Source organism: Apodemus sylvaticus, chromosome 23 (genome assembly GCF_947179515.1).
Source record: "Apodemus sylvaticus chromosome 23, mApoSyl1.1, whole genome shotgun sequence".
Classification (NCBI taxonomy): domain Eukaryota; kingdom Metazoa; phylum Chordata; class Mammalia; order Rodentia; family Muridae; genus Apodemus; species Apodemus sylvaticus.
In genome coordinates, this window is record NC_067494.1 from 4514518 (window position 1) to 4533993 (window position 19476).

The 19476-nt window shown below is 37.4% G+C and overlaps 1 protein-coding gene across 1 annotated transcript in view; it reads left to right on the plus strand.

Moving 5' to 3' along the window:
- Positions 1-19476, plus strand: part of Rspo3 (R-spondin 3) — an 88538-nt gene that overhangs the window by 25299 nt on the left and 43763 nt on the right. The window contains exons 2-4 of the mRNA XM_052169890.1: positions 4906-5097; positions 6793-6939; positions 13220-13417. Coding sequence (XP_052025850.1) covers positions 4906-5097; positions 6793-6939; positions 13220-13417 — 537 coding nt within the window. The remainder of the gene's footprint in view (positions 1-4905; positions 5098-6792; positions 6940-13219; positions 13418-19476) is intronic.

Here is a 19476-nt window from a genome sequence, read left to right on the forward strand (position 1 = left end):
AGACAGGAGGGAGAAGAGGCAAAATGTAGACCAGGAACTGTTTGACCTGGTGATGACCTCCACCACCGGAAGATTTCCAACATAGAAGAGTTGATGAGTTTAGGATAATAGATTCCGTGCTCAGTGAATGCTCGTGTCATCTGTTGATTTTCAATTAAGATTGTCTGGTGGTTTCCATTCATGGCGACTTGGATGGGCAAGAGGGAAAGAACATAGCAGGGGTGGAATTCGGCCAGACTTTGGAACAGGGCTAAGGACTGAGAAGCAGAGCAGAGGTAACCAAAGCAGGGTGCAGGCTGGTGACAGCGCGCCCGCAGCTGGCCACTGGGTTTTGGTCTGGCAGGAGAGCGATCTCGGAGGTCTGGAGAGGCAGAGCCAGCTTTTGTGGGAGAGGCATTGGCTGGTCTAGGAATAGACAGGGACCACTGGTGTTGGCGGAGAGCCAGATTTAGTGTGGATCGTTTTTTTAAAACTACATGCTACGTCTACTTCCATAGGTTGCAGAACAGTTGCCATGGTAAATTGCTATTTTTATGAGACACTTGAATGTGAAGTGTCTCAGAATGCTTCTCACTTTTCAACACCTTAACTAGCTACCACCAGGGAATCCCGAGTACATACATCACCAACAAACACTCCAAAATAAGCTCGGTTTCTGTTTAATCATTTCATACTGTACCACATTTTCATAAGCAGACTCCCTTTCCCTCTCAACCTTGTTCTAATCCCTCACCTGCAGGCTCTCTCCCCCTAAGTAGTGACTTCTTACTCTCTCTTCTCACTATCAAGAACTCAAAATCCCAATTTCCCAAATCCCTTTCTTGTCCAAGTTATTCTGCTGGTTACCATATTTGTTTAATTACACCACCTTGGTAGTGTGGTCACAAGTATCCAACCCTGACTATACCATTCTGCCTTAGCTTCATTTGAAGTTACTATGAGCACCCTTACTTAGAATACCACATCAAGTATCTCACGAACTTCAGGTCTGCTAAGGGGTCAGGAAAAAACCCATTTCATTAGAAATCACAACACGTTGTTCACTATATAGAAACCTGTGTTGTCTACAGAATGCTTGGCATGTCATGGTCCACAAAAGCTTTCATAATCTAAATCTACCCTATGCCTCCAGTCTTCTAGACAGTCTGACTTTTTCCTTTACCTGAAATGTACACAGCCTTGCTTAAAATTCATTCCAGTCTACTTGTCAATTGAGCAGTTGTACTGTTACCTCTTCCTACTCTGGCCTGACATAGTCATGTATGTGCTGATAAACTCCAACTATTTTCTAAAATAAAGTGGAAACTCTTCTACAATGCATCCCTTTCCTCTCCAGTGCAGTCTCCAATCTCCATATACAGTGGCAGTAGAAAGATATTATTTGACAAATATAATATATAAGGGAAAAAATAAACTTAATAGAGTGGACCAAAAAGGCAGGAGCAACTAAAATTCTTTTTTTTCCCTTTTTTTTCTTTCTTTTTTTTTGTCTTCGAATCACAAGATTTTATGGCTGGAAGAGTTCTTACAGGCAATCCAGACCAAAGTTTTCTGTGGTTTCCATATAAAAAGTAAAAGACCTTAAGATGAAGTTTGGGAAATTTGAATCTAGTTGTGTAATACTGACTGTAATTTCAGTGATCCTTATACAGCATTCATGAAACCAGTCACTACAGTATTCACCCTTAAAAACAGAATCCCAGAATCTGAACTTCAGAGTCTTAATGTCTGTCATTTCCCATGGATATGGCCATTGAATCTTTCCCAAAGAAACATATTTATACTCAAATATCACTGCCCATATTGCACATTCTCTGATTATAAACAAGCAAATCTCTACCAAAGGGCTGAGACAACTGAACCTTCCTCACTCTTTCAAAAACTTTGTACACAATGAAAACAATGCAGAAAGATTTGTTTTATCACAACATTAGCTTGCATCATTTCACTGGGAAAAGTCTTAGAGTCTCAGGGACTTGAGCAAGGTCTTAGCATATCTTACCATGTCACAGGAAGTGGTTGCCAATCATTTGACAAACTCAGATCTGACTCAGAAAGTTTCTGAAATCTGAATCCAATTCTTTAAATGAAACAGCTTAAGGAATGTTAGAGGTTGAGGCTCTGAAAGTATAAAACACATTAATATTAATAACTGATCTATTTAAAGGAGTTTCATAATTCAGAAAGGCTTGCGGTCCATAAAATTTCAAAATCACACTTTCCTTAAAACACTTAAGTGGAAAGGACATATTGGGTCCTCTTCATTGAACCTGGAACCACTGTGTGACTGAACTGGAAGCAATTAGTTTTTCAAGTATGATCTACTTTTCTATAGAAGGATTTTGTGAAAATATTTCACAGATTTTTTTGACTTCTAGCTTCTGATTTAATTCTGATGGATTTTAAACACTTGGGGTTCTCCTATAGCTTTACTTTTGAGGGTATATCCATGTTTAAAATAGGTTCTCATTTTTCCCAAGTACTCCCCTATCCCCAACCCCCTGGCATAAAAAATGACCTTGATACTTGGGAAGGAGTTTTACAAATCCTTCAGGTCCCATAATGGCAAATCCTCATCTACTTTGTAGGACTGTCCCACCCCACAGAAGAGCATGTACAGGAAAAGCAGCCCTCCCTTCCCCCACACATTTCCTCAGTTTATTTATGAAATGTCTTGGAATGAGAGGGAGCTGCTTGTGGTTCCTGTGGCTTATTCAGGGGTGGTTTCCTGGAGGCCAACTGAATGACCTCTATATAGCTAACACATATACCCCAATGGGAAGGATCTTCCTTATGGGGTATCATTTCTAGCTGTGCCTGGAAGGCTTTGTTGTTCCAATGAAGAGCTTAATAACCAAATATCACTGTGAATGCAGACTAATTATTATACTTGAAATATGAACTAGATCTCTGTTGCTACCTGCAGCTACTGCGAACTGGTTCCTGGAAGAGAAGCTGAGGGATGGATGGGGAAGCGGCAAAAAGAACAAGAGCCAGGGAGACAGTTGCCAGTCGAGGCCGAAACTTTAATAAATGTTAGTCAATATATAGCTTGGGAAAGCCCCTCCCCCCAAACTCCTGGCTAAGTTCTGGGGAAGTTGGCTAGTTGTTCTTGGCTCCACTGTTCAGGCAGCTGGGTGGGTCACCTGCTTAATTCAGGAATTCGTAGACCTGGAGGAACAATGAACTACACCTTCACTCTGAGCACTCCACCCTAGGTGGAGCAGGATCCTGAATAGTCAGGAATCCCTGCTCAACAAAGGCTGGGAGAAGAAGTTCACCTTGATGAAAGTCAAGTTCCTACCATGAGGCATGACACCCGTTATGGGTATACAGTTCTCACAGGCTCACAGTGTTTAGAAGACTTGATCCCTAGTATCTGGGGAAGGGGTGGAGCCCTTATGTGGGGCCTCGATGGAGGAGAAAGATTATTAAGAGGGAACTTGGAAGTTTGCTACCCAGACCCCACTTCTCTTCCTGTGCTCTGTTTCTTGGTGTGCCACCAGAAGACTGAAGGCTTTGTTTCTGCAATTAAGAGCTTAATTGTCAGACATTACTGCAAGGACAGATTAATAGTGGCCATGTCTACTGGTGTTTATGCCTTCCTCTGTCAATAAAAGAAGTCAGAAATATGCCAAGATGTCTTTAGATACCTGTGGGTCAAATTTGCTTCTCAAAGAAAGATGGTTGACTTTCTAGAAAGTCCTATACAAGATTAGTATTGTATTTCAATACAGAAGCCATTTGAAAAGAAGATAACTTCAAACACAGGCTACATGAAGCATGCTCCTTATTTGGTCCAATAAGATAATACATGATGAATGCTTATAATCAAGTTAAATGAGAGGAATTCAAGTAAATGATTACTCCAATATCTGTTGATATTTGTTCAGACATGCCAGGAAGCATTCTTACTTCATGCATTTATGACTTAGAAATCCAGGGGAAAGTGATGATAGTGATTCTTCCCCTAGATTTGTCTGTTCTCAACTTATATGCCTTTTATCTGAATGAGTTGATTTTAAAACTCTAGGACTTCTCTCCCCAAAAATCCAAAATAATAAACACAAATTCATATAGACTTACTGATAAGACTTAGATGCAAAGTTTTTACACTATATCAAACTTAATGGTAAGAAGAAATATTTCAGAAAGCATTGGGCATGCTACAGTATGCTAATGTAGTTTTCCATTCAGTTTGAGTTGAATTAAAGAGTCAAAGACTCTTAGGTCAAAGTTGGACCCAAGGTCCTTCCTCAGTATCTTCCCTCAAGTGCATGTTATTATACTTGCTGATGAAATCAGAGGCATGCTTACTCTCTGTGACACACACAAAATTAAGCCAATTTTGCCAGTTTCATTTCCAAAAACAAAAACAAAACAAAACAAATAAAATGACAGGGGATAGAGAGATGGTTCAGAAGAGCACTGCCTGCTCTTCCAGAGGTTCTGCGTTCAGTTCCCAGCAACCACATAGTGTGTTGCATCCAACTATACTGTGATCTGATGCCCTCTTCTGGCATGCAGATGTACATGTTGCTAGAGCATTGATATACATAAAATAAATAAATACACCATTAAAAAAAAGAACACAAAATTGTCAAACCCTATTTTCCTGCATGCAGATTCAGTAATCACATTTCATTGAGATTTCTAAAAGAATCATTTGAAACAAATATATTTTGAATGTTCAAATGCACAAATGTATGAGATTTCAAATTAAAAATATATATGGTTAAGGAAACTTCTGGGTTTAAAAAGGGGTAGGAAAAGAATCTTATCTCACTTACCCATTATCACCAAGTCCAAAGGTAATTAAAGTAACATGGACACAGAGAGAAATGTCATTTAATCCGATATCCACAGTCTAACCTCTCTTTCTGTATCTCTGCTTTGTCTCTCCAGTGCATCCTAACGTCAGCCAAGGCTGCCAAGGAGGCTGTGCAACGTGTTCAGATTACAATGGATGTTTGTCATGTAAGCCAAGACTATTTTTTGTTCTGGAAAGAATTGGCATGAAGCAGATAGGAGTGTGTCTCTCTTCCTGCCCAAGTGGATATTATGGAACTCGATATCCAGATATAAATAAGTGTACAAGTAAGTGCTCACACCACTTTATATTTTTCATTTTTAACCTCATCCCAGGAGATTTCTCCTGATGAAAAGAGCTCCTAATAAACCTAAAATACTCAAAAATAAGTACTGTTTACATAATATTGGGAAAACACATACATAGACTCAGCCCTCAGGACAGGAAAACTTTCATTACTAACTTACAAAAACATCACTCAAGTTCTGTGTTTGTTTGCTTGTTTGTATTTGTGTTTGATTAAACAACCTAAAGCCAGGAACATAATTATTCCTCCCTGGCCCTAGAGAAAATAACTATAGATATCAGAACCAATCAAGTTCCCATTACCTTATAAATAGCCAAGTATTCAGTAACTGGAAGAATTATTTCAGCTATTTGGGCTTCTTCTATAAGTTTCCACTGTAGTAATGAAAATATTGGCAGGCTGGAAATCAAGTTTATGAGGCCTATCATCTTGGCCTCAAAATTCCAGCCTCAGGAATGGAAACCAAGTGACATTTGAAAGGTCCAAATGAAAAAATATCCCCTCTCCCCAAATATCACCTGTCGCCATACCCATCCTTCCAAGCCACCACCTGTATCTCCCTTCCCTGCTACACTGCCACCTACCTAAGAGTGTCCAAGGCCAGGGTCTATCTGGACAATTTTGTTCCTCCCTGGCTCTTCTGGCACTTTGGAAGCTGCTTGCTCTCTTGTTCAAGATACTAAAGGTGTCACTTTCTCACCTTTAAGGTCCTCTCCTCCAAAAGAATTGTCCTCTTCTATTTGTCAGTCTCTTCTATTTTTCCTACATTTATCCATGCTATTGTGATTATTGTTTCCAAGGACATTTAGCACTCTGGAACCAACTTTCTTTTAGCTTTCCTGTGTGATTGATCCATGGGTAGATTTGAGCCTCAGTTATAGTATTTGTGAATGAGAGTCATTATAGTGACTGTTGTATTTGTTTATGCTAACATTTAGGTAACAATGTTGTGAAATACTCATAGCAATCACGGGTCATGGTAGTTATTACGTAAGAGTCAATTATTGATATTGTTTACTATGTCGACTACTAGAAGGTGAGCCCTGTAAACACTAGGCATCAACCCCCTGAGTGGGATCAACTCATATCTACAGTTTTTGACATCTAGTAGACAGTTAAATATTTGAATGAACAAATCATCCTTGAGGACAGTGTAAATGAACTACCTCAGTGTATGTTTTTCCAATTCAAATGAAACATCATTACTATCACTTAACACAAAGAGCTACTTGGACAAATGGACAGGCTGAAAGCTTCTTATGTGAAATGCCAGGAAACGGGGATGATTCAGGAGGGTTTTGGATTTGAGAATGCTTGTGTAGCCTTACTACAGAGTACCCTAATCTGAACACCCAAAATCTATGACATTTTATAACATGATATCAGTCATCAGAGTGTCTCAGGTTTTGAAGAACTCTGTATTTTAGATGCTGGAAATCAAGGGGCCTAGCATATGTTACAAAGGTATTTGTATGCTACAACACTATGATTTTTAAAAGAAGCAACTGGTGCATATCAACTAGATGACTTTGGGAGAGCCTTTAATCCTATCTAACAAAATAACATTGAACCCTGAAGTTGATGACAGAGTTGCATATATGGTGTGAGGATGATCCAGCAGTAGTTTGGAGAACGTAACAGTCACAATTCTTCTTCTGCATTTTTTTCCTTTCAGAATGCAAAGCTGACTGTGATACCTGTTTCAACAAAAATTTCTGCACAAAGTGTAAAAGTGGATTTTACTTACACCTTGGAAAGTGCCTTGACAGTTGCCCAGAAGGGTTAGAAGCCAATAACCATACTATGGAATGTGTCAGTATTGGTAAGGAACGACTCTTAAGATTTATAATGGATGGAAAACACTTCAGATGAGAATGGCAATCTTACACAAGATCCTGATAGGCTATATCTAACAGGGTATCCGTCTTTGTTTACAAAGATACTATTCCAAACCTATGTTCACATAGCCATATTCTGCATGTATTATGGGTAATCTAAGAATGTTCTGCTATTTGTTAAGGACTGCTCATAATTGTTTCAAATTACTTTGATCATCAAATGTTTCTTACATTTCAAAGAAAAAAAAAGGAAAAGAGAAGGGAGAGAAGGAAGGAAGTGTGTGAGGGGGACAAACTTAACTAATTTCCATTTTAAACCAAGTCATTTTTTAAAATCCCTAAATTTGATAACAACCCATAAAAATATTGTTGTCCTTATGGTGGAATTTTTTCTTGATATTGCCCATTAATGCCAATGTGGCTTTATTGTCTATGTATTAAACACACACACACATACACACACACATACACATACAAACACAAAGAACAAAAATTTTGGATTCCCTCAAACTGACAAAATAAGACAATCAAAACTTTGCTTAATTATAGGCCTGGTTTTCTGGAAGGGAGGTTCCTCAGACAAGTTGTCTTGTCTAAACAGCAGATCATGGTTGGGCTGTTTTCCCTCTTTTAAGTGTTACACAGCTACTAGAGCTATGGGTTTGATGCACTTGTGGAACAGATGCTAACCCAAATGGGAAAACAGAAAAAGAAAACTCCAAACCTCCTGGGCAGTGGCTGCAGGATCCTTTGATGCTGCCTGATGTTGGTGTGTGTATGCAGAGCCTCCTGATTCAATACAAGATAGTTTCCAGGAGGGCTCCAGGCTCCCACAGTCTATTTCTGTTAGATTCTAAGATGTGGGAGAAATAATTTTAAGTTGGTGGATCAACCATTTCAGGATAAATGAAACTTTTATGTCTATACATTCTTTTTTGGCAGAAGAAAAACAATAGGTGATATTTAAGTTAACCCAGAAATGCTGGAAAACATCAATCTCAAATCAATCTGTGACTCTTTTTGCTTAAATCATCCCTAGTGATGAAAAACACAGAAAAGGTAACGTAGGAAAGGGGTAAAACTGTTCATGAGAGCTCTTCTGGCCTACTCATCCAAAGGGCTGATGATTAGAGGTAATAAGCTCCAAGCAGTGAAAACAATGGAAAATGTTCCATTGAAATATTAAAGTGCAAATACCGGAAGCTTGTAGGATTTCCTTACTGAGGGAAAAGCACAGATAGTTAAGTTTCATTAGTTGTTGAAGGTGTAACATTCAGTCTTTAAAAGCTAAAGGTTCTTTACTACTCTTTTATCAGGGAATGTATTTAACATTTGGCACTGTGGGATTAGCCTTCAAAGAAAATTGGTTTTTATATCCTCAAAGTTACCAAGTCTATTTCTTACCATAAATTTTAGATGATGATTATGTACTTCAAATATCACTAGCTGCCAAATGGCCAAGTATTGAACACATGACGTAGGACACAGTTATATTGCAGATGGACAATTTCATCAGGACTGGCTCCTTTAGCAGGTTCCTTAAGGACTTTGTTCCTTGGTATTTAGTCCTCAGGCTCAGCATGTTCCTGCTTGCCCCAGATTATCAGGGAAAACAATGGCACACTTCACTATACAAAGGATGATCAGATCCAACCATTTGCCTAAAAATTTCGTGAATTCATTGTTTTTAATTCCATTGTGTAAATATACCACATTTTCTGTATCCATTCCTCCATTGAGGGACATCTGGGTTCTTTACAGCTTACGGCTATTATAAATAAGGCTGCTATGCTATGAACATAATGGAGCATGTGTCTTTATTGCATGCCGGGGAATCCTTTGGGTATATGCCTAGGAGAGGTATAGCAGGGTCCTCCGGAAGTGTCATGTCCAGTTTTCTGAGGAACCTCCAGACTGATTTCCAAAGTGGAATGCAATCTCTGATAAGTGGATATTAATTAGCCCAGAAGCTCTGAATACCCAAGGCACAATTAGCATAGCAAATGACTCCCATGAAGAAGTAAGGAGAGGGTCCTGATCCTGGAAAGTCTTGATCTAGCATTGTAGGGGAATATAAGGACAGAGAAAAAGGAGAGATATGATTGGAGAATGAGTGGAGAGAAGAAGGTTTATGGGACATATGGGGAGGGGAGAACTGGGAAAGAGGAAATCATTTGGAATGTAAACAAACAGTATAGAAAATAAAAATATATAATTAAAAAATAAACAAAGGATGATCAAAGTATGGAGGAGCAGGATCCAGAGAGCTGAGATGTGGAGTGCAAAACACACCATAAATTTCAGTGCTTAGATTAGTATCTTATCTAGAGCTCTCCACTGCATATTAGTAGTATATCTTTCCCCTTCCCAGAGCTATTAGTTTAGTTCTTGTTTCTACTTAGAAGGTAAACTGAGTAAATAGATTTCAAACAGAAAACTATTGCCCATAGAGGTGGCATGAAAGATCATTGTCACAATGTAACCTGTCACCATGGTTTGCAAATCAATTTAGCCTACATTTCTATCTTTATAAGAGGGCATAATTTTTGAGAAGAGGAAGGCCACTGATTTGTTTGAGTTATTTTTATATCTAGCCACTTTGCTGAAGTTGATTATCAGGTTTAGAAGTTCTCTGGTGGGACTTTTGGGATCACTTAAGTATACTCTCATATCATCTGCAAAGAGTGATATTTTGACTTCTTCCTTTCTAGTTTATATCTCTTTGACCTCCTTTTGTTGTTGTCTAATTGCTCTGGGTAGGACTTCGAGTACTATATTGAAGAGGTATGGAGAGAGTAGACAGCCTTGTCTAGTCCCTGATTTTAGTGGGATTGCTTCAAGTTTCTCTCCATTTACTTTGATGTTGGCTACTGGTTTGCTGTATATCGCTTTTACTATGCTTAGGTATGGGCCTTGAATTACTGATCTTTCCAAGACTTTTATCATGAAGGTGTGTTGGATTTTGTCAAATGCTTTTTTTTCAGCAACTAATGAAATGATCATGTACTGTTTTTCTTTGAGTTTGTTTGTGTAGTGGATTACATTGATGGGTTTCGGTATATTGAACCATCCCTGCATCCCTGGGATGAAGTCTACTTGATCATGATGGATAATCGTTTTGAAGTGTTCTTGGATTCAGTTTGCAGGAATTATATTGAGTAATTTAGCATCAGTGTTCATAAGGGAAATTAGTCTAAAGTTCTCCTTTTTGAATCTTTGTGTGGTTTAGGTATCAGAGTAATTGTGGCTTCATAGAACGAATTGGGTAGTGTTCATTCTCTTTCTATTTTGTGAAATAGTTTGAATAGTATTTGTAGTAGGCCTTCTTTGAAGGTCTACTAGAATTCTGCACTAAACCCATTTATTCCTGGGCTTTTTTTTTTTGGTTGGGAGAATATTAATGACTGCTTCTATTTTGTTAAGGATTATGAGACTGTTTATATAATTTATCTGATCTTGATTTAGCTTTGGTACCTAGTATCTGTCTAGGAAATTGTCCATTTCATCCAGATTTTCCAGTTCTGTTGAGTATAGACTTTTGTAGTAGGATCTGATGATTTTTTTGGATTTCTTCAGTTTCTGTTGTTATGTCTCCCTTTACATTTCTGATTTTGTGAATTTGTATACTGTCTCTTTACCCTCTGGTTAGTCTGGCTAAGTGTTTATCAATCTTGTTGATTTTCTCAAAGAACTAGCTCCTGGTTTGTTTGATTCGTTGTATAGTTCTTTTTGTTTCTACTTGGTTGATTTCAGCCCTGAGTTTGATTATTTCCAGCTGTCTCCTCCTCTTGGGTGTATTTGCTTCTTTTTGATCTAGAGCTTTCAGGTTTGCTGTTTGTTAAGCTGCTAGTATATGCTCTCTCCAGTTTCTTTTGGAAGGCACTCAGAAGCTATGAGTTTTCCACTTAGCATAGCTTTCATTGTGTCCTATAAATTTGGGTATGTTGTGGCTTCATTTTCTTTACATTCAAAAAAGTCTTTAATTTCTTTATTTCTTCCTTCACCAAGTTATCATTGAGTAGAGTGCTCTTCAGCTTCCATGTGTATGTGGGCTTCCAATTGTTTTCATTGTTACTGAAGACCAGCTCTAGTGTGTGGTAATCTGATAGGATGCATATGATTATGTAAGTCTTCTTGTATCTGTTGAGGCCTGTTTTGTGATTGATCATATGGTTAATTTTGGAGATGTTTCCATGAGGTGCTGAGAAGAAAGTATATTCTTTTGTTTTATGATAAAATGTTCTAAAGATATGTGTTAACTCCATTTGGTTCATAGCTTCTGTTAGTTTCACTGTTTCTCTGTTTAGTTTCTGTTTCCATGATCTGTCCACTGATGAGAGTGGGGTGTTGAAATCTTCCACTATTATTGTATGAGGTACAATATGTGCTTGGAACTTAAGTAAAGCTTCTTTTATCAATGTAGGTGGCCTTGCATTTGGAGTATATATGTTCAGAATTGAGAGTTCTTCTTGATAGACTTTTCCTTTGATGAGTATGAAGTGTCCTTCCTTTTCTTTCTGGATAACTTTAGGTTGAAAGTCAATCATATTCAATATTAGAATGACTGCTCCAGCTTGTTTCTTGGGACCATTTGCTTGAAAGATTGTTTTCCAGCCTTTTACTTTGAGGTAGTGCCTGTCTTTGTCACTGAGGTGGGTTTGTTATATGCAGCAAAATGTTGGGTCCTGTTTATGTATCCAGTCTGTTACTATATGTCTTTTTATTGGGGAATTGAGTCAATTGATGTTAAGAGATATTAAGAAATAGTGAACTGGATGGTGGTGGTGCATGCCTTTAATCCCAGCACTTGGGAGGCAGAGGCAGGCAGATTTCTGAGTTCAAGGCCAGTCTGGTCTACAGAGTGAGATTCAGGACAGCCAGGGCTACACAGAGAAACCATGTCTTGAAAAACCACACACAAAACAAAGAAATAGTGATTCTTGCTTCCTACTATTTTTATGTTAGTTTTTAAATCTCTAGATCACTTAAGTTATTGTTCTTAAGGTTGTCATCAGAGATACCCATCTTTTATAATAATACCCCCCTAAGTCAGAAGGCAATGTAAGAGGAACATTTTTAAGTTTGTACTGTCTGAAAGGTTTACTATTGGAATCCATTTCTGTTGTAAGTTATAATGTTTCATACTCCATAAAAACAGGAACAGCATTTTAAAAACTAGTCAGGGGAGCACAGCCCTATACTACTTACTGGAAATAGGGAGACACAGGCATGAGGATCATGAGTTTGAGTCCAGACTGGACTGCACTTAGAGAAATAGGAAGGAAGGAAGGCAGGAAGGAAGGAAGGAAGGAAGGAAGGAAGGAAGGAAGGAAGGAAGGAAGGAAGGAAGGAAGGAAGGAAGGAAGGAAGAGAGGGAGTGAGAAAGGGAGGGAAGGAAGAAGGGAAAATAGTACTTTTATAGTGTCATTAAAAGTACAAACATCTGCTACAAAAAAACTCAGGAAAAGTATTAATAAAAAGCAGAGAAACTACACTCACCAAGGAAACAAATCTTCACAACAGCTTCAGAAGGGCACACCCTGCCCTTTAAGCACCACACAAGGACATCCAGTCCAAATGCAAGTGATTAGCTGTCTCTGAGCAGAAGTTCACTGAAGTTAGAGATGCCACTGTGAGTTAACTGAGTAATAAATAATGTTTAGGTATGCTGCAGCATGGGCAACAGAAAGGGCACTGAGTCTCGGACAAGGACCTGGATCCTGTACTGCCTGCCATTCTCTAGCACAGATGCTCTGAAACCAAATGACGTTCCCATGCCTGCGCATAACATCTCTTACATTAAGGCGGCACATCTGCTCCAAGCTAGAAATGTCATCAGAAGTCTAGGGTGGGGTCGAGAATCCTATGCTTTATCAGGCCCTCCAAATAATTCTGAGATCTGCAAATGTTTAATTATCTAGTCAACAATTACAATATCCCTCAAGCTTCAGTAAGAACCAACCACTAGTTACAGTGGTGCTAGGAAATTTACAAACCATTGATTAAGTGTGTCTGAGTTAACCAGGTCCACTGCAGAATTCCAACTCATTGAAAAGAAACTGTCCCGACAGCACATGTTCTATAAAACATCCTCTGTCTGCCCCTTATTCATGTTATCCTGCCTAACTATGATCTGCACAATCTATTTTAGAAACTTAGACATGGTGAAGGGATATGTTGTGGTGTTTGTTTGTTTGCTTGTTTCTGTTTTGTTGACAATCCTGCCTGGGCTTGGGAACCAACTGAGACTTTGTTTGGTTGCAGTACACTGTGAGGCCAGTGAGTGGAGTCCATGGAGTCCGTGCACGAAGAAAGGAAAAACGTGTGGCTTCAAAAGAGGGACTGAAACACGGGTCCGAGATATACTACAGCATCCTTCAGCCAAGGGTAACCTGTGTCCCCCAGTCAGCGAGACAAGAACGTGTATAGTACAAAGAAAGAAGTGTTCAAAGGGAGAGCGAGGTACAGACTCACTAACACAACATTCTTCTTTGAATCCTCCCAATTTGATCCATATTTCTCTGTATATCTTATGGAATACTTGGCCACATTCCTCATGCCAGAAGCTCTAAAATGGATAGGAAAAAAACACTGTGGGTCTACATTACTGTTCATAGATCTGATAAGTTGTTTTTTTCAGTATGGAACCTGATCTCAGCGCTTGAGTGTGATAGTGTGATAAACAAAGTCAAATTCTGGAGACTACTATGAGTTTTTAGGCTGGTTATTTTCCGGTGATCTGCCTTGTTACATATCCAGAAACTTTTGGGATGATTCATAAACACAAGGTGAACATTATCTGGTGTGAGACTATAATAAAGGGATATACCTACCAACGGAGACATTCTCTACACCATTGCTTACAAATTAAAATGGTGTAAATGTTTCTAAGTTTAACAGTTTGCAGTAAAGGATCAAGTCTACTGGGTCCACTCTGTCTCCACATTGCTTTTGTAGACTTTTGTAACAGGTTGCAGAAACTGTTAGACCAATATTATTTATGTGAAAATTTGTTAAAATCATGTAAGCAACAAGGAGAAACTCATGATAGTGCCTGAGTGGAAATAAATTTCATGTAGAACTACAGTTGCTGATTTTTTAAATGATCATTCTCCCATATTACTTAATCATACCCTCAGTACCACTGCCTACAAATACATTGTATATCTCTAAATAATTGTGGATAATTATCTAGTGAGCCAATGAATGGCTCTCCACAAGGTTATTGTCATTTTGACAGGAGTTGAATATCTCTACAGATGAACTTCCTTAGCTTAGTTCAGTCATTCCTTCACTAATTCATTCAACATACTCTTCCTTCTGTGGTTACATATTATATGAATTCCTAAAGATTCATAGATATGTAGAATCCTCTCTGAGAGTGCTATGAAATTAAACCCAGAGTCCAAAGGGAAGCTGAGATGTTTAAACAGATGATCATAAACAATATGTAGTAAAGGAGTTTCTTAGGTTCACAGTAGGGGACACTCCAAACATGAACATTGCTTATAGAAAAGGTAATTTTGATCACCTGAGCTTTACAAAATGCTTTTTATAATTATCAAGAGAATTAATTACCCACTATGAGATTATATGGAGTCTTCCATTACCAATGGAACTCAGAACTTAGTGTACTAAAATTTTTGGAAATATGAGTTATGTGAAAGAGAACATCTAAGTTTGTAAATCTATAAGAGGTTTTAGTTAAAACTTGGTTTCAGGAATGCAAGTTGGCTAGTGAAAACAGTCCTTTTGGCATTTGTTATCAATTAATTTAAAAATCTTAGATTTTGAAAGTTGACATTGGAAGTCACCTGCTTGAGTACTCTGTTGGTATGCTCCCATAACCATAGAATTATTTCCGTTACTAAAGATCTTTAAGTTTAATGAGCTACATATGGACTTCACCATATTAGTTTCTATAAAATCTATAGCATTAATCAGTATTTAGGACATTTTCCTTCAAAAATATAAATGAAGTGAAGCTTATCCCATAGAGAAACTAAATTATACTGTATTTCTCTTTTATTTGAGAACATGCCCATATAATATACTTCTCATTGCACCTGTCATATCAATGTCATAAATGTCACTTCTTAAGACTAGAAGAGAAATTACAGTTAGTTGAAGTTAGTTGAGTATCAACCTGTAACATAAATGTGCACTTAAAATTTTGTTTCTGATCTTTGTTCCTCCCTTCCAAATATACAGCAACATTTTACATTCACAAACTGAGATTTATGTAAATATAAAAGTATACATGTTTTATTATTTTCAAATTTGATAATACATGTTTAATAATCAACAGGAATTGTTGATATACTGGAATGACATTCCTAGCCCCACTCCACTTTTTCTTACTCTTTGTCTTTCAATGATCCTGTTTCATCTTTTTAAGGTAGGTTGGAAATATAAGGGAGGAATAAAACCATGCTCCTGATTCATCACCTCCATAATACTTTTCTTAAATTCTTTTAATGTGTACTTATTGAATATATTACCTTAACAGGGGATATTGGAGAGACTGAGAGAGGGACCAAGATAGGGGGCAGCAATCAGAATGTAAAGTGAATGCACAAATAAATTAAAATAAACAGTAAGAAGTCCAGGAAACATTTAGCTATGACCTGAGTCCCTGCTTTCCATAAACTATATAGGGCATGGGAACATTACGCAACTTCTCACTTAGCCTTAGATACACAGCTATGAAATATGTGTGGTACACCATGAAGCATTTTGAAATGTAATTGCTAAGAAGAATAAAAACACTTAGAAAGGCCACCAGCAAGCTAAGTTGACTAGAAGACATATGAGTTAGTATATTTGGTGAACTAATCATTTTTAATCTTAGAATCAGAAACACAAGAAACCTCCAGGCAGTTTAAGAGATAAGAACTGTAAAATGATAAGCACAGGATCTACCCATTGGCATATCTATTTACTGCTTAATTGCTCTGACTTCAGGGCTCAAATGTGTAAAACAGAAAAAGTCTCTTAATTGTATAGCTTCACTGAAAGATGGGCGAATCAAGCGGCCTGGACTTTTTTTTTTTTTTTTTTTATGTATCTTCAAGTCTTGATTTGAAACTACATATGTGATCTGCCTGGGGGAATCACAGTGGACGAAAGTAGGCCACTAGTCTTTGAAACAGGTGCAGAACTTGCTTTCAGGATTTTTTTTCCTGCTGAGTTCTAATTGCCAAAGGAAGAAGCTCCAGGGAAGAATGATAAAATCCAGAAATGACTTTCCAAGAAGCATTCAAAAAAGTTAAATAGAAGGAACTTGTTTCTAGATATAGGATGGATTGTGTTTTGAAAAGATAGAAAATATTTTACCCATGTGCTCTTCTTACTCCCACTTTTCTTGTGCTTATAATTACTATTCAAAATGAGGTTAATGACGTCAATGTATTTTTGTAGTCACAATTCCTATTTTTTACTAAATATACTACTTGTTTACAATTTGGGATAATCTGTCATGGTCATCTTTTGCAATGATCTTTGAATTAGTCATTAATTACTATCTTAAAGGCTATTATGACTACAATGATTTTTATGTCTTGAACTTTTATCAACTTAATTATGTATTTGAGTTGTTATGACATAAGATGCATTCTAAAGAGTTCTATAGGCTAGCATATAGACTTATGTCATATAGGCATTAAAACTATACACTGAAATATTGAAATAGTAAAGAAAAAGTAAAGAGTAAAAAAAAAGTAAAGAAAGATCATGCACTTTCAAAAGTGGTTGTCAGTTCACAATTATTGACTTTTTGACATGCTCGATAAAACCTCTCAGATCAGGGGAAGTAAGACAGGACAGAGAAAATTGTTTGTGCCTGAATTTGACTTATACCAGTGTGTGTGTGTGTGTGTGTGTGTGTGTGTGTGTAGAATCCATTTATTTTGTATTCATTTGTAGATTCCAAAAACTTATTGTATAGATAGTATTTAGGGAAGTTGACAAATAGTGAACAACATTCTTTAATTTGTTTAAAGGATTTCATTAATCAGAGGTGTCATGTGATCTTGGAATAGAAAGAAGAGAGAAGGCAAACTGGAGCAAGGGTCTATCTTCTCTAATGAGAAGCAAAGAGCAGCTGATTCGATAGAACAAAATGTCTAGAGGTCCTTCAAGATGTCTAGAGGTTTCTAGAGTAAGAAACTAGCATGACTATTATACTGTCATTTTTATATGTGGAAACTATAGATGACTTCATATGTCTGCTCAGATTTATAGAAGGATGCAAATCACTATGTGAAACTATATAAAAGAAGATGAGCTACATGTTAACGTCTAATGGTATTACTCTACTACCAACATTATAAATGTATATTTTACCATCACAAGATGAGTTTTTAAAAAATATCTAACAAATTTTAATATGATCTAAAGTTTTGAGGGTCAGTTTCTCTGTTTTATTCATTTTGGGGATTTTGTTTATTTGTTTGTTTGCTTGGTTTTTGTTGTTGTTGTTGTTGTTGTTGTTGTTGTTGTTTGATGCAGTGTCTTATTATATAGGTTGGTCTGGCCTGGAACTTACAATATAGGCCATGCTAGACTGAAACTTCAGAGATCTTCTAGTCTCTGTCTCTTGAGTGCTGGGATTAAAAGTGTAGTATGAACCACCACACTCAGCTTGGTCAACTTCTTAAATATTTGTGACTATTCTCTTGACTTAGACAGGGGTTACTTATAGGAAGAGTTTATATTAAATAGCATTTCATCATAACTGAGAATTGCAGAATATTTTTTGGAAACAAAATACATGCATTCATCATTATCAGGGACAAATAGATGCATTTTTCTATTTGTTCTGCCTCCATGTATGTCTGTGTGAAGATGTCCTATCTCCTGGAACTGGAAATACACACAGTTGTGAGCTGCTTAGACTTGAACTTGGGACCTTTGGAAGAGCAGGCAGTGCTCCTAACTGCTGAACTATCTCTCCAGTACTAAATGCATTTCTTATTAACGGGTACTAAGACTGTACCTTTTCTTCATTCTCATCTCTCAGAAGACCAGCTAGCTCAGGACCCTCATCCCTGTAAGCACTTCAAGATGAGATCTTTCTGCTCTTTGGTTGTTGTTGTTGTGTGCAAGTAGACTAACCCCTTCAAAAGTATCAGAAGAGACTAGAAGTTGTTTTGTGTCTGATGGGACATTCTAACCTGCTAACAATATGTGGATGAAACACTGTGATGTAAATTAACAATCTTTTCGCTACTTTCTCATATATAGCTAGGCCTACACAAATGGAATATTTGATCAGATTCTGAGGAGGAGCTTTTGCCACCACTTGATATTTGTACATGGTAGAAAGAAAACGGAGTGACCTAAAGGGGGATACTCAATCCTTGACATAAAAACACTAGTCAACTTTGTAATATAAATATATGCTCATAAACAACTCCTACTCCTCCTTGTTTTCCTCTTCCCCCTTCCTCTTCTTCTGTTTCTTCCCTTTCTCCCTGTTTTTTGTTTGTTTGTTTGTTTGTTTTTTTGAGATGGGGACTCTCAACATAGTTCTTAATGTGCTGGAACTCACTATGTAGACCAGGATGGCTTCAAATTCACAGAGATCTGCTCTGCCTCCTAAGTGCTAGAATCAAAAGTTTGGACCATCCTTTCCAGTACTTGCAAACTACTTAATGTTAAAAGTTCTGTAGAAAGGATTTTATTTCACAGCTTGTGCTCTTTGACCTATGTTATCTTTTATTTCAACTTGTGATTATTATTTCAAGTCATTATAATTAAAACAAAATTCATATCATTTGCATCTTATAAGCTCTCAAGATGGGATACTATTAATAGTGGTCAGAATTTATGTTGAATAGCATTTGTGGTAGAAATACTTGTGTTAGTATTATTCATAGGCATGTCTCTCATAAAGTTACAGGGAAAAAATAATGTGTTAACTTATGTATTGGCAGAAACCTTGTCATTATTATTTAATGTAATCTAGCAAAGTGATCCTTACAAATGCCTATGTTCTTTGAGATTACATTTTTAGGGATGACATTTAAATGCCTAATGTCTTTTATCTTTTAATGTGTTTCTGTCTTTATCTCATGTGTGTTATGTATATGTCTTTCTGTGCACACTTGTGTGTATGTGTGTGCACACGCATGTGTGCATGTGTGTGTTTACATGGGTGTGGAGGCCTAAGGTTGATGTTGGGTATCTTCCTTAATGGGTCACTATGCTATTATTTGATAAAAGACTTCTCATTCAACCTTCTCATTCAACTCTCTTGGCAATGAGCTACTGGAGTCTGTTTATCTCTCCCACTCAACCCAGGACTGATATGAAAACTCATGCTGTGCCATGCTATTACAGGGGTGCTAGAGGTCTGAATTCAGGACTGATACTTATGTGACAGGGACTTCATCAGCTGGTACATCTCTTTAATGCCTTCTTTGATGTGTTTAAAATAAAATATGCTGCTATGGTATGTGAGGGAGTGCTAACTGTACTACAAATATTTCTCACCCCCTAACCAATGACCTTGGCCTTGT